Below are 23,669 nucleotides of genomic sequence, written 5' to 3'. Positions count from 1 at the left end.
AATGATGGGGTTGCCATTTCTACCCCAAAGCTGATTATTTTCCTGTAACAGCACATCCTGAAGTGTTTTACTCCTTTTATACCACAGCAATTTGCCACCGATTACAGTTTTTAATTTATTAACGAACAAAACATCATACTTTTTATCCAGTTACATTTATTGCCGTGGAAGTTCTTCAAGACAAGTTAGTTTCTGTTATCCTTTACATTATAGCAGCTGTAAAGAGTCAGAAAGTGCAAAGTCCTCTGTTCTGAAGTCTCCCATGGTGGGAAACGTATTGAATGTTAGCACTGACACTGGAGACTCCTTCCATAAATGTTTCCGTACAGAAAATTCCACTATATCAAAATTATATGCTTTTCTTTTCTTTTTTTTTTTTTTTTTTTTTTTTTTTTTTTTTAAAGTGTTTGTCAGTAGGATTAGGTTACATGGAGTGTCTGTCATACAAGTCCTTGAGTAAGCTGTTACTATCGAAATGACAACATATTAGAACGAGCACATTAATATAAACCTGTGATTTGCCTTTTAGCCAGCACTAATAGAAAATTAATCAACACCTTCTGACCAATCAGATTGAGAATTCAAGCTCTTATATAAGCTGATCTAGCCTTAGGCCTGGACGGTCTACCTGTTTGATGCAGAAATAGGTGCGTCACACAGCAACGAGGCTGATGGGATCAGAGGCTGCCCTTCGGAGATTAGAGTGCATGACGCTGGGCAAAGGGAAGCACGTCACTGCTGACATTACGACAAATATGAGAGTCCAATATCTGGAGATCTAACTCCTCAGGCTGTTGAGCCAGAAATAAACCTGACAGCCGTGCCTTCACCGGCACCTTTTTCTGTAGTGTCTGTAATCGCAGTTATTATTCAAACATATGTTTCCATATGGGTTCTACTAATAAAAATAAAGGATTGTGGAAATTGTGAAGATTATATGTCTTCTAATTTAATAAAACTGTGCTGTTTGGAAACATAAGAGGCTGCAGTGACATTAAAGCAACATGGCGGGAGAGGTATTGAACTGTCTGGTGTATATAAACTTTTATTTTTTTGAACGTAGTTCACCGGAAATTTTACAGATACAAAGTGATCAAGTCAAGCGTGACTGAGTGAAGGAAAGAAAAATCAATACATATAGTGGTCGATATGAAGAAGAAACCTGAGCAGGACGTCTAATGAACTCTTATTTGTGTAGGATAGCCTGAGAGTTTTCCTTTCTGTAAAATCTAAGTTAAGTAAGCTGGAGCCACATGTGCTTTATAAACTTAAATAAAACTTACGAGTTTCCTCTTTACAGTTTCTACAGGTACATGTACAGCATTTGGCAGACGTGCTTATTCAGAGCGACTTACAGAAGTGCTTTGTAGTCTCCATCGAAAGCACATCCTAATGCATATACGATCAACCAAAGCAGTGTTGATTAGAGACAAGTTTGTACAAAGAGTTGGTCCAGCAGCGCAGTATGGATTGGGTTTTGTGCGCGTGTGTGCATGTGCGTGTGTGTGTGTGTTTGTGTGTGTGTGTTTGTGTGTGTGTGTGTGTGTGTGTGTGTGTGTGTGTGGGGGGGGGTGGGTGGATGCGGCTGGTGGGTGGGGCTTGATACTTAGTGAAGAAGTAGGTCTTCAAATTTCTCTAATTGCAACATTCTTGTGAAGACACTCTTGATCCAAACAGTTATTTTTCAATAAGTTAATGCATTAAGTAAGGAATAAATTACGACAGAGCACGCTGTTATGTAAGGAATAACACACATTATTTTCGTTTAACAGCATGGTCTGGAGTGTGTTATTCTGCTTATACCTCAGCAGTTTGCCAACGATTACAATGTTTTATTTATTAACGTACGAAATGTTGCACATTTTAACGGTCTATCTTTAGATGTAATGATGTGGGACATCCAAGAGACAAGTTAGTTCCTATTGTCTCTTTTGTTATAGCTTACAGAAAACTTCACCATATCAATAATTGTAGGGATTTTTTTTTTGTTTATTTTGTTTTTTTTTTTAAATAATAACACATTTTAAATCTATTTGTTATTACCTTTAGATTATGTCCAACATACAAGTCCTTGTGAATAAGTATTAGAATGAGCATGTGCTGAATTATAGCCAGAACTACTATCAGAGCCGATCTGTTATATAAAATAAATCAATACCTCCTGACCAATCAGATTCGAGAATTCAACAGTGCTGTGGTATTATTAACTACTTTGGTACAGAAGTATGTGTGATTTTTTTTTTTCTTTAATTCTTAGTGTTGCTGCATGCTGTGTTCTGTCTTTATTGATTTACCTCATGATATTTGGTGAAGGCTTTTGGATGAAAGCAAGGCAACAAATGGTAGTTCTCACTTTACACAGTGTGATTCCTTACAAAGCGCATTCATTCTGAGCACACTTCACAACCCATTTCCCCAGAGCCCAGAGCTGTTTGATGCTTTGATTTGCACTGAGTCTAACCCGATTATCATGCAATTAGTTTCAGACCGTCAGCCCTCTGTGTTAAGAGACAATAAGGACAAGCAAGAATACACGACTGGGAAGGCGCATATCTCCTGTCTTGTTAACCGTTTCGACTAAAAAAAAAAAAAAAAAAGATTGGAAAAAAAAATTGGAAAAAAAATGTTTGCTACACATTTAAAATATATTTATATGCTTTAATCTAAATAAATATATCCTGATATTATATTTACTGTGAAATTCTGGTAAAATTCCAGTTTTAAATATGAATAGTGTATATTCAAATACATTTATAAAATAATTATAATTTAAATTAATAAATTAAATTCAACTGCTAATCCAGGTGACTATAGCCGGTAATTCTCTAGATTGTATTAAGAGATTAATTAAAGTAAAGCACTAATCCTGTGTTATTTTGTGATTGACTGTTCAAACATTATGTTTATGGATTTGTGGTTTTATAGTCACACGTTGGCACCCACCGGATTCTGACTCTGAAAGAGGCAACTCCAGTGGAAGAATTCCCCAGTGGAGAGTTTGCACGTCATTGGCTGTTTTTACACGACTTTTTCTTTTGATAAGCAATTATGCATGGTCTGCTGTCCTTCAGCCCCGAAAGGGGGAAGGGCTCAGCATTTGCTGTGTGAGCGCTGTGTGAAGACATTATAACTGTATGTAAATGTGTGTGTGTGTGAGATAAAGTGCTGAGAGTGGCTAGAGGTGGGAGGTACTCAGTGGTCCCTAAGCTCTGTAGCATCATTGTCACTCTTGGAGTCAGAGTGGCTAGACAATCTTCAGAGTCCTTCTCTGTGTGCTCTCTGTTTTTTTTTTTTTTTTCTCTCGCTCATTCAATTGCCATATATGGGATGCCGAATTTTTGTTAGTTTATCCAGTTTGTTGTTTTACCCATTTTGGATCAGTGCTGTGTTGTATTTGGGGCTTGGAGTAGTCTCCTTGTCTGGGCCCTCGTGAGTTTAATGGTACGTTTTGGTCGTCTGTCTTCCTGGCGAAGTTGGGACTTGCTCCACATGGTCCCTGAGAACTTGCCCGATCCACAACGACCCGCTACACAATGCGAGGTAAGGTATGACGTTTCAGTTATTTGGTTGTAGGTGCAATCTGTACTAGTTCGTCACTTGTATTTTGTGTAGTCATATAGTGGAAACTTGTTTTATTGATCATCCAGTGCAAGATTCGGTTTCCGAGAACCCAGAGAATTTTGTTGATTGATGTATTGCTTATTTAACGACCATGTGCATATGCGTGGGGATGCTCAATAACAGGAAGTTTGTAATGGAAGTAGAATGCGTATGTAATGGAAAGACCAGAGTAGTGTTGGACCCGGTGACACATTCAGGGCCCTCTGTGGGACATACAGGCTTATCTGTCTCTGGCGATAAGATTCCTCCAGGATGTCACTGTATTTGATCACTGATTAATCTGCAGTGCTGTTGTCTCAATGGTTCTTTGTTTTACCTGTGCATTTGACTAATGCTAGTATGTGGTGCTGGCCCTGAAACCTGGTTGTTGTTCACAGTCAAGGCTAGTCATCCAGGGGCTAGCTAGTGAAACTGCAGACTTGTTTTTCACTGTGGTTCTGGGTATTTTCCTGTGTTTCCTGGCAGGCACGGGAGGGATTTGGGGGGGGGGGGGGGTTGTTTGGTGGGGGGGTGTGTGGTTGGGGGGTCTACGGAAGTTATTATCCCACAGGTTTCCTATTGTTAATCAAAGACTGATCAAGGACTATTCTTATCTTTCTCATAGTGACTCACTAGAGCAGTACATGCTGGATTCTTGAAAATGGTATTGCGCTGAAAATTTGTGAATTGCTAAAATATCGTCTTAATTCCGGGAATTTTTGATGACTAATTATTTAGTTATTAGATGGCAAGGCAGATTTGAAATTCCTGAGATGTAGGAGATGTGGGTCTTTTACACTCCCACTGCAGTTCCCATAACTGTCAAGATAAGCCTGAGAGGTCAGAATGTCTTTAACTTAAGCTAGGTGAATGGACACAGAGGTTAGGGCTCTGGCAAACAAGACATGTTTGGCCTTGGGACTATAGGCTAGGAAAAGTCAGACATTTCTGAATGAATGGTTGCATTTGAAAGAAACAAAGAGCTTGTGTGGATAAAGTGCTCATCTGTGTGAGTCTTTAGAAAACAGTGCAGATTAAGGAGGACTGGTTGCATGTTCTGGAAAAAAAATGTTTGTTTAATTACGTGCGTATCTCAAGTACAAGCAGAGCAGCACGTGCAGTAGTGTGGGATTTTCCCTCATATACTCCAGAGGTCATTTCCCTCTGCTAAGAGGCACCAAGATTAGGAAAAGCTCTTCATGCCTGTTGTTTTTGTAAGAACACACAAAGCTTGCTGTACTTACCTTAACTAAATAACTGAGGATTATTATAAACCAACTTCAACTGTTCAACATAATGCTATAATCATAACCTAGTGTTTAATATAACATTCATCCACTGCAGTAGTATGCAGTTCATTACCTTGGTACTTGGCATACTGTTAACTGCCAACTCACTAAATATGTGTAAATTATTTTCTGTTTGTTTAAAAAAAAAAAAAAAAAAAAAAAAGAATGTAGCGTTTTTGTTATTTAATCCAGAACATAATAACTTTATTAAGAGGATATCTTTTCAATGCTGTGACTGTTAGGGAAGTTCAGAGGTGCTCTACAATTTGAAATGAATCCCAGTCGAGAAAGTGATTTGTCCAAGGAATTTAGACAAAAGACATGCCTCCAAACAAACAGTTGGCACCTCTGTGGTGCCAAAATGTTTTGTTGAGACACAGCAAGCTGTCCTGTGGGTGGGCCTGCATATGCAGATGAGCCTTCTGGCTATCGCAAGCCACACCTCTTTCTTCTTGCTCACACAAAATAGGACGAGATCCTCCTTGTTGCCATGACGGTAGAACAGTCCTCCTTAGTAATGCAGCCAAGCAGTCTCAATTACTACTGGACAACAAGGACGTCAGAGACCAAGATCTGCGGCGTTCCTGTTTTTGAGCCCTGAGGAACTCCATCAGAAACAAAGGATTCAGAAGTGAAAGTGTTTGAGCTAGGGATACCTTTTTTGCTAGCCTTTTTCTTGGCTGAGACTTGAATTGCTGTCCTTGCAGCTGCTATGGTGGCATAGTGCATATGAGTTGTGTAGGAGTAAAAGCAAGAGGTTTAAGAGAGACGGTTGAGAGAGAGAGGGAGAGAGAGAGAGGGAGAGCGCAACAGCTGGCTCTGTTATGGGCCAAACTCTGTGAAGCCATTTGAAGGATTACAATGGTCTTCACTGCTTTTGACATGCCGTTTTCTTCCACGGTGAGTAAAGCTCAGTCTCTCTAAGAATCCTCTTACTCTTTTTAGATCCTCGGTAGATGTGTACAAAAGTGTTGAAGTGTTGCAGGTTTGAGACGGAGATTTGTCGTGTGCTGAGTAGATTCATGCCTCCTTAGTGTATTACATTCATTGAGTTACACATAGTTAATTCAATTCCGAAAATTGCCTTTCCTTAATTTTTACATCTACATCTTTCCATCTTTGATCACAAAAGTCTTGTTTGCTGTGAGTTTTGAAGTCATTGTTGATTTTCCTAAAGCAGGATTTAGTAATATATACTTTTCATTCCACTTTTTTATCTCTTCTATTTCTGTGAACCTTGATTCTGTCTGTTTTTGTGTAAATCTGTCATAAACATAATAGTAGCAGCATAGCCCTTCCAGCCTGCAGGAGTTAGCTGTTACACTGGTCAGCAGCAGTCCTTCCTCTTCTTTCTCCTTGGAGTTGTGACACTTCCTGCCATCTGTGTTCCTGTCCTCGTCCTCTTGCCCCAGATTCCGCAGAAATCCCCTCATCAAAGCCTTATCGGTGTCTGCCTTCAGTGCCCTGGTGCCCTGGTGTCAGAGCTCTAAATATAGGATAGAATTTTAGCAGGGCACTTTGTATTATCCATCAGCCCTGTTTTTCCATCAAATTCCTGACTGACTGAGGCACCAGCAGATTTCAACACGTTTGGAATAATAATGATTAGAGTGATTGTCAGTGGAAAAACCCAAACAGAATTTGTTTGGGAAATTAAAAGGAGTACACCTTCTGTGCTGTAAATTTATTCTCCTGGTTTTACATACCACTATTTCTGCTGTGACCTGCAGATTGAAAAGTTTGTTGTTCATTCTTAATATCATAATTTCATAATCTACTACTGAACTCGGAGAGTATGCATTCAATAGGTCACACACTGCAAACAACACCACTCCGTTTGGAGGGTATCGTTGTTTTTTTCATCTCCGCCAGTTTCCTGTTTTTGCGTCCTTAACCCAGAAATGCCAGAGTCCTACTTGGAATGTTGGAAGTCATTAGTTGGGGACATCACTCAGGGCCGTGGAATTCCACAAGCTTTGGAACTGGAGGTCATTAGCTTTGTTTTTGCCGGCTGCTCGGAAGTTTGCAGAGCACCGATGGCAAAAACCATAGCAAGTGTTTGTTCAGCTCACTGGTCCTCATAAAGAAGATTACGACTGGACGTGTGTGTGACGCGTGACCATGCTCTCTGATAGGAGAACAATGTAGCGTGGACAATGGAAAGCTATTTCGAGTTTGTTTAGGGAATCTAACCTCATCCTCGAAGATGAAGTAATGAGGAAATGACAGTATATCCTAACTTATTGTTTGGCTAGTCAGGAGGGTGTTTTATGATATCCTACTGCTGCCGATGTCATTGTTTAATAGACACCCCTGTATTTCCATATGTTGCACTTTATATGTGCTGCTTGCTTCTACTCCATAGCTCATCAATTTTTCCTCCCTTTTACATTTCCTTTATCATTTCATATCTTTTATTCTGTAGGCCTTCCTTTCTCTCTCTCTCTCTCCTTCCTCCCTCCAGCCCCCCCACACAACAGCCTTTCCTGAAACTCACCTGATATCTTTAGTGAAATAATTTCTGTATCATCATCTATGAAAATGTTGGAAATTCCCCTCGTGTCATCATTATAAACTTTCATGATCACCACCTTACGACCTCTTCAGGGGAAAAAACATTCCAGAAATGTTCAATTCACTCACTGTATGTCTCTTTATCTCTTTCTCTTTCTCTTACTCAGGGTCAGGGTCAAGCACGTCGGCGGAAGAACATGACCGAATTTCTGGGTGATGCCAACATCCCGTCTCCAGACTCCTTGGCCCAGCTCGGTGGCTCTCTTCCGGCCATCACCCCTTCTGCTTATGATAAACACAAGAACCGCAGTTCTAGCCGCTTTAGCGGTTTCTTCTTCCCCTCTTACAAGGTGAGCACCCGATTTCCCTTTTTCTACATGGCTTCATATCAGGAATCAGCTTCCTGGAGGCTGAATTTCCCCTAAAAGCTAAGCTATGAGGACAAGCCAGAGAAATTAAAAGGAGAGATGATGTCACTGTGTGGGGTGAAACTTCCTGTAGTTAGTGCCCAAAAATGACTAAGCAGATGCTTATATGAAAAGAACAAGGATTCTGGGTATCAGTTAACGTTTTCTACCCTCTGTCTCGTCCCACGGGAATAGGCATGTAGCAGATGTGTGACAGGACGAGGCAGTAGCTGTCACTCAGCTGTCACTTTTGGCTTACTCTCAAACACTCCCTTTCCCCTCTAACGCCCAGAGTGACAAGAAAGAGGACTGACCTCACGTCCCAACGGGACCTAGCTCCTCAAAGCAGGGGTTAGCCAGGGCCAATCAGTGACATTAGGCCAGCTTATTGGCTTTGTTTCTGCCCTCTATTGTCTGAAAGTGCTAACTCATTTTTGGAAGTACCTCAGCCTCTGAAAGCAGGACAGTTACGTAATTAGCTGTGAACCCTCAGAAGAGCATGGTTACAACAAAGTGGGATTGGAAAGGATACTTGTAACATATCATAAACTACAGAGGTCTTTGTCAATTCATGAACAGAAAGCCACACAGATATGTTAATAAACATTGTTTTGTTTCATGCAATGTATCTTACTGTTTCTTTTTTGCTTGGTCTGTAACTGTGTCTGCCCGTGTGTGTCTGTGTGTGTGTGTCTGTGTGTGTGTATTAGGAGGTGGACCGTGTGGAGCAGCTCAATAATAAACTACAGATGTACACGTGCCATGGCTTGCCTAAGGTGCATCCACAGATCTCCTTCCACCATGACTCCTGGGAGGAGGAGGAAGTAGAGCCTGACCTGACACTTGAGGACAGCTGGCAACAGCTGCTGGACAACTCTGAGGTAACACACATATACACAAAATGGATAAACACTCATATGTTGTATATATATATATATATGTGTGTGTGTGTGTGTGTGTGTGTGTGTGTGTGTGTGTGTGTGTATGAATCTTGAATCCATGAATACATGGATGAATACTAGCAAACATGAGAAATGTTTTAAACTCCAGATATAGAGATAAAGATTATGTGTAGGTCATGGTCATTTTGATCTGAGTGCATAAAAGTGTTTATAAATGACCATCTTTTTAAAGTATGAAACACTGTCAGGAGATGGGATTTTGTTTGTCTGTTTCCATATGAATTTTTTAGATTTTTTAATAATATATTTTTATATTATTTCCCAGGCTGCCAGACATATTAGATAAAAATATTAGTGTGTGTAAAGATCTATTTTACAATTATATTGCAATATTGTTATTGCTATAGTGAACTGAATATGGGGGTTTAATAGAAGTGATGTGTTGCAGGCTCTGGGCAGGCGGCAGTTCCACCAGCAAGAGGCGATATGGGAACTGTTGCACACTGAAGCCACCTACATCAAGAAGCTGAAGGTTATCACTGATGTAGGTTCAGATTTAATACTATGATTTCAGTTTCCGTCTGTTTTCCCAACACAGCTCTATCTGTGGTTTTAATCAGATGTCATTGAACAGTAGTAGTAGCAGTTCAAGAGTACACAAGACACCTTCACTTCATATTGCTAGACGATCCAAGCCCAGTTGTTTTCTTTTGACTTATTTTTGCGCTGAGAGTTAAATAAGCATTGTTGTTTTGTGTTGAGCCGCATGCTGAAATTGTGTTTGCGCTGTGTTGTGGTGCAGCTTTTCCTGTGCGGCCTGCTAAACCTGCAGGACTGTGGCCTCCTTAACGAAGTGGAACCAGCCAAGCTGTTCAATAACATCCAAGACCTGGTGCGAGTACACACAGCGCTGTGGAGTCAGGTCATGGTGCCGGCGCTGCAAAAAGCTCGCCAAGACCGGAGTCTGCTCGATCCAACTGATCTGTTCGAGGGCTTCCAAACTGTGAGTCTACACTCAGAGGACACAAGAGTTTAAATGTGCACAGCAAATGTGCAGCACACTTCATATAACCTAGGTGTACTATCATGGGTCCTTGCATTACTCTGGGTCATTTGAATTATTATTATTATTATTATTGTTATTATTATTATTATCGTAGTAATTAAGTCAGGTTCGGTTGTTACTCATTATACTATACCTGTGCTGAAATTTTGATTCTGATTGGTCAGAAGGTGTTGATTAATTTTCTATAACAGCAGCTCTGATAGTAGTGCCAGCTGTAATTCTAATCACAAGTGTATATTAATGTGCTCTTTCTAATATATTATCATTTCTATAGTAACAACTCATTAATGGGAACTTGTATGGTGAATTAGTAAGACTAAATATAAACGAAAGTGTTGTTATTTAACTTTCTGTAATTTATTTAACATTTATGGAAGTCTGAGTCTACAGTGCGAGTGCTTTGTAACATGGCAAGCTGCACTTTTTATTTTTTACTTAATAAGTTCAAGAAAGAAAGAGAGGATGGTCAGGGAATGACTGTTTATAGCTGCAATAGGAGCTAATTGTTCAATGGACAATCAGCCTAGTAAAAACATTTTTAAGTATTGGGAAGTCATAAACAAAACTGTAGTAGTGGAGTCTTTAAATGCCAGTATATACACTAAAATATATGAAGCAAGTATGAATATGAATGAATAAGTATAAGTATGAATATCTTACCATGATGTGTGTACAGTTTGCATCCAGGTTCCAGCCATACCTCCGCTACTGCATGGAGGAGGAGAGCTGTATGGAGTACATGCGCACTCAGTTGAGAGACAACGAGCTCTTCAGGATCTACATCACAGTGAGTTCTTGCATGTGACTAAATCTGCATTGCATGGCTGCTCAGCTTAAGACAATTATGCCTTCTAGTTCAAGGCTTCGCTAATTTTTCAGCCAAGTGATCCCTTAACTGTAACATAATCCAGATGCACTGTGAAGTCTAGACTCCACCTTCTAGATTTCATCTTCTTTCAGGTCTTTTTTTTTAAATCCTTGCTTTAATTTTCTGTTCTTACTGTGTACAGTGGGCTGAGGGGAACAAGCAGTGCAATCGGTTGAAGTTGGCTGACATGCTGGTGAAGCCACACCAGAGACTCACCAAATACCCCCTGCTACTCAAAACCATCCTGAAGAAAACAGACGAACCTGCAGCAAAAGCCTCTCTCCTGAGCATGGTGAGAGATTGTTATATACCACATTATATCCCAGTTTTTTTTTTTTATTTAACTGACTAAAAGACAATTTTGTGTCCTAAATGTCAGATGACAAATATATTGGACTGCTGTTCACTAGGAAGATGTGATCAGTCTCATGAATGTTTGTGTGTTTGCTGCTCAGGTGGCGAGTGTGGAGAGCTTCATCAACAGTGTGGACTCTCAGATGCTGCAGAGGCAGGAGCAGCAGAAGCTGGCGGCCATTTCAGCTCAAGTAGAGAGCTACGAGGCCGTGGAGGGAGGCAGTGAGGAGGTGGAGAGGGTGAGAACAGCTTCCTATCCAATAATATAATTCATCAATATATGAAGAATAAAGCAGGATATTACTGCTGGTGATGCAACTCCCAATTGATAGATACACAATGTGATACACGTCATCCAAATTGACAGCACTTCTTCCTTTTAGGAGCAGTTAGCACTTTTCTTTAATTCAGTAGATGTCTGGTTGACTCATGAGGTCTCTTCGGATGATTATAGCAAAGACCAAACATTTGAATTTAATCTAAAATGTTAATTAGAAATTCTGATGACTTATTTTCAACCTAAGCAAAACATAAAGGTAACATCATCTTTCATTCTCAGATCCTGAAAGAGTTTAGCCACATTGACCTGATGGCACCTATGATTGACGTCTCGTCAGAGGAGACCAGACAGCTCCACCTAGAGGGTGCGCTACGTATGAAAGAAGGCAAAGACAGCAGGGTGAGCAGATGCAGCATTTAGTTTTGTATGTCCCTTGAATTAGAAATCTCTTCACTTACACAGCCTAGTGAATAATGCATGCTGATATTACTAACGTGTGTCTGCTTTTCAGATGGAAGTCTATTGCTTCTTATTCACCGACCTCCTGCTCATCACAAAGCCTGTGAAGCGTTTAGAGAAGGTGAAAGTGATCCGGCAGCCCCTCCTTCTCCATAATGTTGTGTGCAAGGAGCTCAAAGACCCAGGTTAACACACACACACACACGCACACACACATACAAACTTGGTGCAGCAACCATTGAATTACAATAGCATGGTAAATTGTATGCATACACTCACCGTTCTGCACATTGTACACCTTCACATTCATGCAATTATCGTATCAGCCAATCGTGTGGCAGGAGCACACAGGAGTACGAAAAACAAAAAAATGAGAGAGGTCAGAGGAGAATAACCAGACTGATTCGAGTTGACAGGATGCTTATGGCTCACCACTCTTTACAACCGTGGTGAGCAGCAAAGCATTTCAGAATGCACAGGTCAAACCTTGGGGCAGCAGAAGACCACATCAGGTTCCACTCGTGTCAGCAAAGAACAGGAATCTGAGGCTACAGTGCGCACAGGCTCACTGGACTGGACAGAAATGTCGCTTGGTCTGTCTAATGACTGTTGTGCATTAAAATCCCAGGAGATCAGCAGTTTCTGAAATACTCGAATCATCCCATCTAGCACCAACAACCAGAGAGAGATGAGAAATGAGACCCCCCCCCCCCCTTCTGATGTTTGATGAACATTAACTGAAGCGCTTGACATGTATCATTGTGCTGCTACCACGTGATTGGCCAACTGGAAAAATTGCATAAATGAGCACAGGTGTTCTTGTTAATGTATTTATAATAATTGTATAACCTAACGTTTTCCTTATGCATCATGTCAATCTCCCCATAGGTTCTTTTGTTCTCATCTACCTCAATGAGTTCAAAAGTGCTGTGGCTGCCTACTCGTTCCAGGCCAACAGCGCCTCCCAGGGGCGAAGCTGGATTGACACAATCAGCACTGTGAAGGTTTGTGCTTACAGCAGGTCTTTCCATCCTGCTACTTTATTACATAAAATGTTTCAGCACAGTGTTACGGTATCATTGATCATTGAAGGGCACATCGTCTGACACTGTTTTTTTTTTTTTTTTTTTTTTTTTTTTTTTTTTTTTTCTTCTTCTTCTCCTCCAGACCCAGCTGCAGCGGCTGCGTTTTGAGGAGTCTGGACGTCACCAGCCTGGACAAAAACCAAGCCTAGAGGAGGAGGATGGAGGCGAGCAGAGCAGTAACTCCACTGCCAGCTCTCCACGCCTTGGAAATAAAGGACAACTTAACACAGGGTACACTTTTCTCCTTTGGTTTAAAATGTTTGCCCCCTTGTAGCCTAAGAGATATTTGGATTGAACCTTGATTAACAGTAAACCAGGTTTACTGGATATTTGTACCATACAAGAATGGAGGAATAATAGTATTTGTTCTTCCAACATACCTGAACTTTCATCTGAGGATTTCACAGACAACTATAAAAACTGCTTTTGTCTTAGTTTTAAATTGTGTACTGTTGAATAGCATGAACTGGCTAAAATAAACTAATTCCCTTTTCCACTTCAGGAACTCGGACGGCTCCACAGAGACGCTGTCCGTGATGGAAACGGAGGATTCAGGAGCATGCTCAGATCTGCAAACCGATTCTGACACAGTGCCATCGAGCTCCAGCCTTCCCAGCAGCGTCGAGCTCCAGCCTTCCCAGCATGCCTCAGAGGGCTCAGAACTTGAGCCAGAGTATCGCAGTCTGTCCATGGACAGTGCCTATGGCACACTTTCCCCTGAGTTGCTGCTGGATCTGCAAACTCAGACATCCACCAGTGAGCAGGACAGCACAGAGGAGGAGACTGAAGGAGACAGTGGAGAGGTAGCAGCAGAGGACGAGGAGAAAGAGGAAGAAGAAGAGGAAGAGTCTGATGACAGGAGCTCATCAGGCTCTCGAATCTCAGTAGCATCCCATCTGAAACCCAGACGGCGTCCACCGGTGCAGTTTCGCATGCGCTGTCTCAAGAAGCTGGTAAATAAGTGTCATTCAGAGGACAACCTGCTGCAGCGGGTCAATGGAGAGGACACGCAGAGCACAGGCGAAGACGTCGCACAGAGCTCGGCTGCCCCTAACCAGCTGGGTCTGGAGTGGGCAGAAGGGCTGGCACACAGCAAGAGCCTGACCGAACTAAACCTAGGTAACACAGAAACATCTCACGAGAGAGAAACAGAGAGAACACAGAGTGAGCGATTGGGGCACAGCTTGCCGTCCTATGTGTTCAGGAACACACTGAGGCGGCGTAAGTACAGAAAGGATAAAAAGAAAGGCATAATGGACTGCAGCGGATCAGACGGAGATATTACACCCCCTGGATCTCAGGAGGGAAATTGTGGTGCTTCAGAGGATGAGATGAGCAGTAGGAAGATATCACAGCAGCACAAGAAGCTCACGCTGGCACAGCTACATAGAATACGCAACACACTGGTGCTGAACTCCACACTTACAGCCTCGTAAGTAGCATGTGTGTGTGTTTCACTTTTGTATTGTAAAGCGACCTGAGAATGCTGCTATGTAAATTAAATGACATTGTTATTATTATTATTATTATTAATAGTAGTAGCTGTAGTAGTAGTGGTATTAGTAGTAGTAGTAATACTAATTGTGGGTAGTAATACTAGCAGTAGTATTACTAGTAGTACTTATTATTATTATTATTATTATTAATAGTAGTAATAATACTAATTGTAAGAGGAGGAGAATAATTATTAATATTATTAGTAGTGATAGTATTGTTATTATTTGTAGTAGTAGCTGTAGTAATAGTAGTATTATTAGTAGTAGTCATATTAGTAGTAAAAGGAATACTGATTGTATCTTTATTATTATCATTAGCAATACTGATTGTATCTTTATTACTGTCATTAGCAGTAGTAGTAGTGCTAATAGTAATGGTTTAATAATAATGATGCTAATAGTAGCAGAAGGAGGAAGAGTATTATTAGTAGTAAGTACTACTACTAGTAGTAGTATTATTAGTATTAGTGCTATTAGCAGTAGTATTAGTAGTTCTAATAGCATTAGGAGTATTAGTTGTAGTACTAACAGTAGTATTAGGAGGATGAGTGGTATTAATCAGTAGATGTATAATGATGGTTTGACACATCACTCTCACTGAAGCACAGTGATGTGAAATTGTGAACTCTCATTGTTTCACTGACGTTCTCGTTCTCCTCTCCCTGTAGGGAAGTGTAGAAACGGCCACTTCGTCACTCCGCCAGCAGCACCACTTTCAGCCTGATAGGACTGACTTGCTTGCCACATGAATGCACTCTAACCAATGAGCAGAACTCATGAGCTTTTTGCACTTTTGTAATAATACAAGTAGCTTTCATAAGAGGGGAGCTAAGCTTCAGGAGAAAAAGATCTTGAGCAAGCTGCGGAACATGGGAAAAGTTCCAGCCTTGCTCTGGTCCATTTGTGCACTTGGACCTGATCAGAAGGGGAAGAAAGGACAGAGGAGTCGAAGGGTTGAAGTAGAGCATGCGGTTAAATAATGGCACCTTGTATTTCCAGAAATTTAACTTCACTGTTCATGTGAGGCCTTTTCAAAAGAGTTAAAAGAAACACAAATCTCTCAATCACCATGTTTTTGTTCAACCTTTACACATTATTCTACAATGGGGATATACCTCTGGGGATATATTTGGAGGTGAGTTTCATTTCAGGTTTGTACCCTCACCCTCCATTTCAGTCTGTCCACATGACTTTCTTACATGGTTCTCTCAATGCTTAAGAGGCAACCAGTGCTCCTCCAGCTGCCATATATGTGTTAGGAAAACCGAGAAAGCCATATGGAGGTCATACGGAGGCTGTCTATATGAGGAAAAAGCAAAACCAAAAATTAGGCTGTAATTGCACAATCCAAAAGTTTGAGTAATCTGTTAACAGTTCACACATTCACTGTATTTCTTTTGGGTGTGTTTGTGTATGATGTGTATGAGTGTATGATGTTGACTGTGAACATGTGATACCATCAAGGTTGTTTGTGTGTCTGTGTGTGTGTGTGTGTGTGTGTGTGTGTGTGTGTGTTTGTTTATGTAAATTATGACCTGAAATACACGCTGAAACCAAAAATAGCTATTTGAATATAGCATGATAAATGACTTGAGTAGCCACTGAATAGGCTACATAAAACACGAGGACCAGTATTAACAGTAAAGCAGCAGTGATTGCTTAGTCAGTGTGTGTGTGTGTGCGCGCATGTTATATTCAATGCGGTCTCATTATTTCTGCAAAGTTAATACTGGAGAGTAGCTTCTTACTCTTTAGTACTAAAAATATGAGGTGAACTGAAACTAAGAAGAGATTGACAGGATTCCATACACAAAGCATTGAAAGTGACAAGAAACCGAATTGCTTTATTAAACGTAACGTCACATGAGTTTTGCTTTAAGACTGAAGAACGTGGTCAGGTTTTGCGTTTTGAAATAATTGGGGAAAAAAGTCCTCATCAGGGCTTTACTCCAGAGCTCTGTAACACTGCAATATTGTCTACATACATTTCCCACTCATTTTGGGTGAGTATCATATGGTTTAGTTTAAGGACTAATGGAGAATCACCTGATCACAGATCAGCACTTATTAGGAACCACTTTTGGAATTTTTGGAGCTAATTCAAGACACTGAACATATAACAGGATTTGGGTTTAGACTGAATTACCTGGTTTCTGCAAACCTCACATTAACATTAGGGTTATTTATGAAAATAATGAACAAATGGCCTACATTTCTTAATAGTGTTTAAAGGTGTTAAAATTACATTCTGCCTAATTAACTAAACCAAATCCTTATAAATGTACTATTTGTAAATTTGCCCAAAATTAATATTGTGCATTAAATGTTTACTTCTTAGTTGTTTTTGTTCATAATATTTATTAAGCTTGCTTTGTTTTTATATATGAAACCTGGTTTGTAAATGTATTGTTTATTTCATGACTGTATTTTTTTTGTTGTTTTTTTTTTTTCAGGTTTAATTTGTTCAATTGTCATTTGTTTAATTAAGAGGTTAATCTGCTGAGAACCAAAATAACCTTGTTCCCAGTGTTGGGGAAATGGTCCTGCGTGTAATAAAAAGGCATCTGATCTTATTTTCAGCATTTGATTGATTTTTTGAAGCATTTAGGCATTTAAAAAAATCCCAGGAGCACTGCTGCAACTGATAGACTTCCACCACCATGTCATTGTCAGTGCTGAGAATGATCCATGCCCCACATAATATCGGATTATTGTGGTTTTTCATGCTGTGCCTTTTCAGAATGATCACATAATTAATATAAATGTGCAATCATTTGCATTTTCGTTTGCAAATGTAATGAGAATTCTATTTGGGTTTGAAAACGTGGATAGGAACACACATTATGACTAGTACTGCTTTTCCTATTGGCCTCTAGCGTCACCATTTTTGCAGCTGATTTTCACAAAAACATTGACTGTAGTTTCTCTATGCTTTGTGCTCCGGTGTGAAAACATAAAATGGAAGGAATCCCATTTCATGCATGTAATTTGTAATAAGACACAAACGGAGTTCTGATGTTACTCTCATAAAGGGAAAGCTTTAAAAACACCCCCTTTAAAAAGTAACACACTCAAAAGACGACCAGTAATCTCTCTAAAACCTATATCAACATCCCAAATTGTTTGACCTGCGATAAATAACGGGAGTCAGAAGGTTCAGAATTTGCTGTATAATATAAACACTCCACCTCGTTCTAAACACTTAGAATGGGAAACATTCATAAATGCCCATATTTGGATGACCACCTGCTCCCATGGTTTATGTCTGACCTCCTCATGTGTTGATAACCAATCATGGTGTGTAACAGAGAATGGAACGCAATAAAACCAGCCCACACAGAGGAAAATAGAGTGACCCACTGGAAAATCTCCCGATAACCACCAGGGGCAGTGAATATCGCCTGAATACCTTCTTGTGCATGTAGACACGCATGTCAAACTCATGACCATATGACATGGTGTTTGCTCAAAATACCATTTTCATACAGCCATTGTTCACTTAGTTCCCACCGGTTCCGAGTGACGGGGAACCCTTGCAGTTATCCGGTGTTTATGTAGTAACAGTGCAGACTTCCTGGAGCGCTCTGCCTCTATGGAATACCAATGAGGAGGAAACTACTCGTTGAGTTGCATGTCTGAATACCTGTAGGCCATGGTAATGAAGTCCATCATAGTGGACTAGTCCATGTTTAGACAGATAACCTCACTGTCTCTTTCCTCCATGACAGACAGGTCTGGTACACATAGTACCATAGGCTTCATACTGAATAAAGCAAAGGAATGCTCTATAGGTTCGCCTTCATTGATTGTTGGGAAGTCAGTCGGTTGTTTAACAAATTTGGGAGATAAGACCTTGAGCAGAATCACACATTCTGCACTGTGAACTCTGAAATCACCCAGACTTCAACCACATTCTCAACCAAATCACGTGGCCACCAACACATGCACAACTTGCTTGTTGCCAAGGAATGCAATTCGCCTACTCTTTTTTTCATGAAGTGATCATTAGCAAAATGGCTGAGTTTTGATGAAAAGTGATGGAAGATTACTCAAACACACTGGTGGCACACATTCACAGGCTTGCAGGTGACCAGATGGTGGGCTGAAACCTCAACTGGAAAGTGACTGAGAGGTGGGTGCCATACAAAGCAACCAGCTTATCAACTGTCAATGATAAGCATTCAGGGACTAGCCATGGACTACAGAAACATAAAAAATTACACTCACTGCAGCCGAAGAGACAGAAAAGAGACGATTGCTTTGGAGGACAGGGTAATTGTATCTCTAACTATATTCACAACCTGTTATACAGATTGTTCAGTACAGTGTACATAAGATCTGATGTGCAAAAGGCAACAAGAAGAAATGGAAAGATTGCTATATGACAGTGGCATTTATAACAAATACTATGTTATAAGGTCACTTTGTGACTTTATTGGTAGGTCTTGGCATGCAGAACAGTTTATTTTTTGCCAAAATGTAAAGGATTAAAGAAAAACCAAACTGAGAATTAGTCTATTAACTTCTCAGTGTTCCATATCATTCTGTTTCCTTTGAAAGTATCTGTAACTCTTTACAACTTGACTTGAAGACCTATCAGTGTAGTTAAAGATCTGAGGGAACCAAACGAATCCAGTTTCTCGTTCTCCTGTCTAAGTGAAACCAAGTGAAAAGTCTGTTGCTTTCTTGCACGGCACTGGCTCATAGTCTGTACTGTAAGCGGGTCAAGGTGTATTTACAGGGGATTATATCAGCTAATCGGTGGATTACAGCATGTTGACTCCACACAAGGCCACAGGTCTGATGGAAAAAAAGTGTCATTTTGGCCTGCAGGATTTTTTTTTTTTTTTTTACCCCTTAATCCCTTCTCAATTCCCTCATGCACACATCTGGCCCTGCACGACATACCGATGTAATCCTGCATTTTGGTACAATTTTATTATGCTTCTTAAATCTATAATTAATTATACTTAATTATGAAAATGCAGCTTTCTTCTTGACCTCCAAAGTAATTATGAACTCTGGTATGATTAGCTGTGTGTGTGTGTGTGTGTGTGTGTGTGTGTGTGATATCTGTACTTGGAGATCAATTGTGTATTACGCATGTTAATTTTGACTATAGAACATATTTATGTATTTGTTTTAATTATATGTTCTTACACATTCATTCTGCCATATAATTTCTGCCATGCTGCTTCTTGAGCTTTGTTAATTGCTGAGGTGTTGTTTTTAATTTTGCAGTAATGTTTTTTATATTCGTTGTATAATTTAATTAAAAATCATCTAATAGCCTTTGTTCAGCTGGAGTGAAAAAAGCGGCTTTCTCATTGGATGCCATATTGCTATATCTTCACTCAACTGATAGGGCTGTTAATCAGACTCCATTGCCTTTGCCTACTGCTGAGTAGCATATATAGTGTGTGTGTATACATATATATTAGCCATATTGAATTTTGCAACCTGAATTTGTCTGATTAAATTTGAGCACTGACATTAACAACCGAAATACAGGTTTCTGAATATCTGAAAACTGAACTACTGAATCTAAATTAGTGAATACTGAAAATATATATATATTTGTGTAAAAATACTTGATTTTTTGAAAGTCTGAATTTTAAAGTGTGTGAAAAAACTAATCTGAATCTCGGGAAGTTATTTCAAAATAAATAAATACAGATGTTTTGTTTTCAAAATTATGAATTCAATTGTCTTTAATTTTTTTTAATTAATAATTCAAAGGCTTTTATGATTAAAATTTTCTTAATTCAATTTTTTATCTTTTATCAATTTTTTTTAATGCTTCCGTACTACCACTGCTGCTTTGACATAGCTAACTACCTTTTTCCCCCAATGAAAGGGCTAGAGATTGTGGAGCATTATAAGTGTGCTAAGTGTAATTTTGTGTACCAGTGTAGGTAGACTCATCCTAAACCTCCAACCCAAAAAGCTGTAGGCCTCCAGTGGTATTTGAGGGTTAATGCACCTCCCTATGACAGATGTCAGAAAGCATCTGGTAAAAAAAAAAAAACCCATCTGATTAACACAAAAAGGGCACTTTTGAAAATCCAGATTATGGACGTACTTTCATTTATTAAACACTGTTAATCCCAGCACTCTGCACTACCACAGCATTCAAATCAGGTAAACTCCATTGTCTTCCTAAACAATCCGTGCTGTAAACCCCTGAAAACCATGTCCCTATGCTGACACCGTTATCTAGAGGGTTAGCAGTAAAGGCTTGTATTAGACAGCTTAATCACATGCTACTCTTTCTGTCTCTGCTTCAAACAACACCGCTTTTAAAAGGCCTAAATGATTGGATTTAGGTGGCTTTTGGAATTTAGACAGCGCGAGGCCCAGGAACAGAGAACTAAAGCGTGTTTATAAAAGCGCTTGTGGCCATATGCAGCAGATCACAATGGGAACAGCTGTTTGCCATCAGCCGAGACAGCGTAGGATGGCATCGCTGCACGCTAACTAACTGTGGGGGCTGCTGAGCAACAGCTGGCTTCATCAGGCTCCTCAATCAAATGCTAGCTGAAAGAAATTGGAGAAAATAGCTAAAAGATGCAGGATAAAATATTTTCCTACCTGCCTAGCCAATCTTTCTCATCTCTGTGCTATGGTGGAGTGTATGCTTGTAGAGAACTGTCATGTTCATTAAACAATCCAATGGCTTAAATGGGCATTTTTGGTCACTGTCTGTCATTGACTACCACTAAGGTGTGTGGCATTTCAAGTACTATCTAAGAATATCTAAGAATTTCATAAAGACGTCAAATTTAGAGAACGTTCCAGCTCAAAAATCTCTACAAAAATTGCTTTTTTTTGACCAAATCCTATGAGGTCCTATCAAAATGAACATCTTTGGGATTTTTACATGTAAATGTTTTTTCCTGCATTAAAAATTTCCGGGGTAAATGCTAGATACCTTACGTATCTTCATACACATACTCAGAAAATGTCTAAATGCTTCCAGAAATCATGAAATGGAAGATTTGGTAGAATATCTAAAAACATTACTTAGTATAGGCCATCATATTGTCTTCAGTGAAAGTCCGTTAGAAGGAAGAAGAAAATAATCATTCAACAAAGTGCAATATTGCACTTTATATCACTTTATTTTGTCTTGCCATGGTATTGTGATTGTATTACTTAATTACTTAATGATCCTATCACACTGTGTGCTACACACATCTGAAACCTGCTAGAAACTGTCATGCCATGCCATGCTGATTCATAGCTCTCTATATAGAAGAGTTATATCATGGATACCAGGTGTCATTCTGTGAACCTAACATTGTTTAAACAATGGTACAGAAGCAAAGTAGTAGAGATATAGGACAAGATGAGAATCTGCTTTTTGTCATCAGTGTATAAATGTAGAGCAGGGTTTAAACTGTAGAGCAGTGTTTTTCATCCCCTAAAACATATGTCCTGCTGCAATTACTTACCATATGTAGTACTATGAGAAATTACGTGACCATACGGAACAATTTATTAACATAACTCACAAGATTACTGTAATTGTATCAGCATGTAAGAGGCTTATTGGAATTTCTATATTGTCTGTTTTAAAGGGGTTAAAACGTGTTCCTTAATTAAATGAAAAGCCATTTGAGAGGCCACATTGCAAGGCATTGCATGCATTTACATTAATATCTGCAGTGCGCTCATTAAAAAAAATTAATCTTGTATAGTGCACTGTGCCAGTGATAATACCTTTGGTGGATCAGGGGTCCAGAATCCAACTCAAAAGCCCCAAAAAGTGACACTTGATAGAGATGAAGTGCCTCAAAGCAATCTGCGATTATCCCTGTCGTTATCATTAACATCATTCCCACCACGCAAGATGCTTTTTAATAATTTAATAGCACAAGGGGGGGTTATACTTCTAAAAGTCATTTCAGTGTAATTAACTGCTGTTTCTATGGTAAGAAAAAAAGGCATATATTTGTGTAAGTTTCCTAGCAGCAGAACAATGTCTATTGATATTGCACCAGAAAAAAACATGTAAAAGAACTTTTGGAGCCTATTCCTGGAACCAGCCAGTACATCATGCACACACACACACACACACACACACATACACTCTAATTCAAGTTTTTGGGAGGTGGCAATCCACGCTTTATTTCATTACATTCTATGAATCCTTTGTTATTAAATCCACTGATTAAAACCTGCCAACCACCAACAATACACTCCTGGCCAAAAAAAAGGGCCATGCCCAAAATGTTAAAATATTAAGCTTTTAATGGTCTTAACAACAAATCATTTAAATGCAAAAGTAAAAGTAAACGAGTAAATGGTGGCAGAGGAACTTCAGGAGTGCATTTGTTTAATTGTTGCTCATTTTCTGACCAATGATTTGTTGTTAAGACCATTAAAAGCTTAATATTTGCCCTTTTGGACTTGGCCCAATTTTCTTTGCCCAGGAGTGTACACTATTTGGAATGTACCTCTGAACTCTCTTTAATGATTAACTCCTCCTGAATAGCTGATTCTGATTTTATGGACTGGACTTCGTGTCAAGATTGTGTTTAAATGAGCCTTTCTCAAAAAAAAACCCAAACAAACAAAAAAAAGATTCTGTGGCTGTTATAGATGAGTTGTTTTAGTGATGAGCTCCATTCCTTTTCACTAATCATGTCTAGAATGAGACAGATGATGACGTGACACCAGGAAACATTTAGCTACAGAAGCTGCAGGTAATCTAGGTAGCTAGCTGACTAATGGTAATGTTTTGGTATATTTTGACAAACCAAGATGCAGATACTGAAAGTGTCTGTTCTGAAGAATGGTGACGAATATGGGCTAGTTTATTTTATTAGCCATTAGGTAGTGAGATAGCTTAGTTAGGAAATGTGGGTTATTAGAATATTTTGAAACTTGGGGTGTTTCCAAATTGCATAGATGGAAATTATAATTATATAGAATTATACATTTTCCCCATTTTAATAAGAGTAAAGGTGCAACGATATTCCTATAAAAATACAGCTGATATGTTATATTAATAAATCTTTTTCCAGGAAATATCTAATAAACATTTAGCTACAGAAGCTGCAGCTAAACTATTTCACAGTAGTGCAACATTTCCAGTAAAATCTGAAACAGTGTGTGACTCATAGCCATGAGCTCATAAAGAGAGGAACCATCCTTTCAAAAGCTACCTTGTATACAACATTTATTAAAGATATTACTGTATATTGTGCAAGTAGCAAATATCTCTTATTTCTACATAATAGTATTTATGCTGTCCATGCTATCCATGCTATACTGAGGCCTGTGTGTCAAATCTAGCTGATATTCTGATAATAACATACTCAATGCTCAATGCTGCAGGGACTTA

The 23,669-nt window shown here is 39.4% G+C and overlaps 1 protein-coding gene across 7 annotated transcripts in view; it reads left to right on the top strand.

Moving 5' to 3' along the window:
* plekhg5b (pleckstrin homology domain containing, family G (with RhoGef domain) member 5b) overlaps window positions 1–16,893 on the top strand; it is a 66,930-nt gene extending 50,037 nt beyond the window's left edge. For 5 of the 7 annotated variants that reach the window (XM_053240684.1, XM_053240685.1, XM_053240682.1 and 2 more), the window contains 13 exons: window positions 7,571–7,753; window positions 8,521–8,691; window positions 9,161–9,256; window positions 9,515–9,715; window positions 10,455–10,565; window positions 10,789–10,938; window positions 11,102–11,239; window positions 11,560–11,679; window positions 11,792–11,924; window positions 12,628–12,743; window positions 12,907–13,055; window positions 13,327–14,256; window positions 14,989–16,893. In XM_053240684.1, coding sequence (XP_053096659.1) covers window positions 7,571–7,753; window positions 8,521–8,691; window positions 9,161–9,256; window positions 9,515–9,715; window positions 10,455–10,565; window positions 10,789–10,938; window positions 11,102–11,239; window positions 11,560–11,679; window positions 11,792–11,924; window positions 12,628–12,743; window positions 12,907–13,055; window positions 13,327–14,256; window positions 14,989–14,998 — 2,508 coding nt within the window. In that variant the 3' untranslated portion in view covers window positions 14,999–16,893. Of the gene's footprint in view, window positions 1–7,570; window positions 7,754–8,520; window positions 8,692–9,160; window positions 9,257–9,514; window positions 9,716–10,454; window positions 10,566–10,788; window positions 10,939–11,101; window positions 11,240–11,559; window positions 11,680–11,791; window positions 11,925–12,627; window positions 12,744–12,906; window positions 13,056–13,326; window positions 14,261–14,988 lie in introns of those variants that run through there. The other 2 variants (XM_053240686.1, XM_053240683.1) reach the window with 1 other exon arrangement.
* The last annotated feature ends 6,776 nt before the right edge of the window (window positions 16,894–23,669 follow it).

Source organism: Pangasianodon hypophthalmus, chromosome 16 (genome assembly GCF_027358585.1).
Source record: "Pangasianodon hypophthalmus isolate fPanHyp1 chromosome 16, fPanHyp1.pri, whole genome shotgun sequence".
NCBI classification, from domain to species: Eukaryota; Metazoa; Chordata; class Actinopteri; order Siluriformes; family Pangasiidae; genus Pangasianodon; species Pangasianodon hypophthalmus.
The sequence above is the reverse complement of the archived record's forward strand: the minus strand, read 5'-3'. Positions and strand labels throughout refer to the sequence as shown.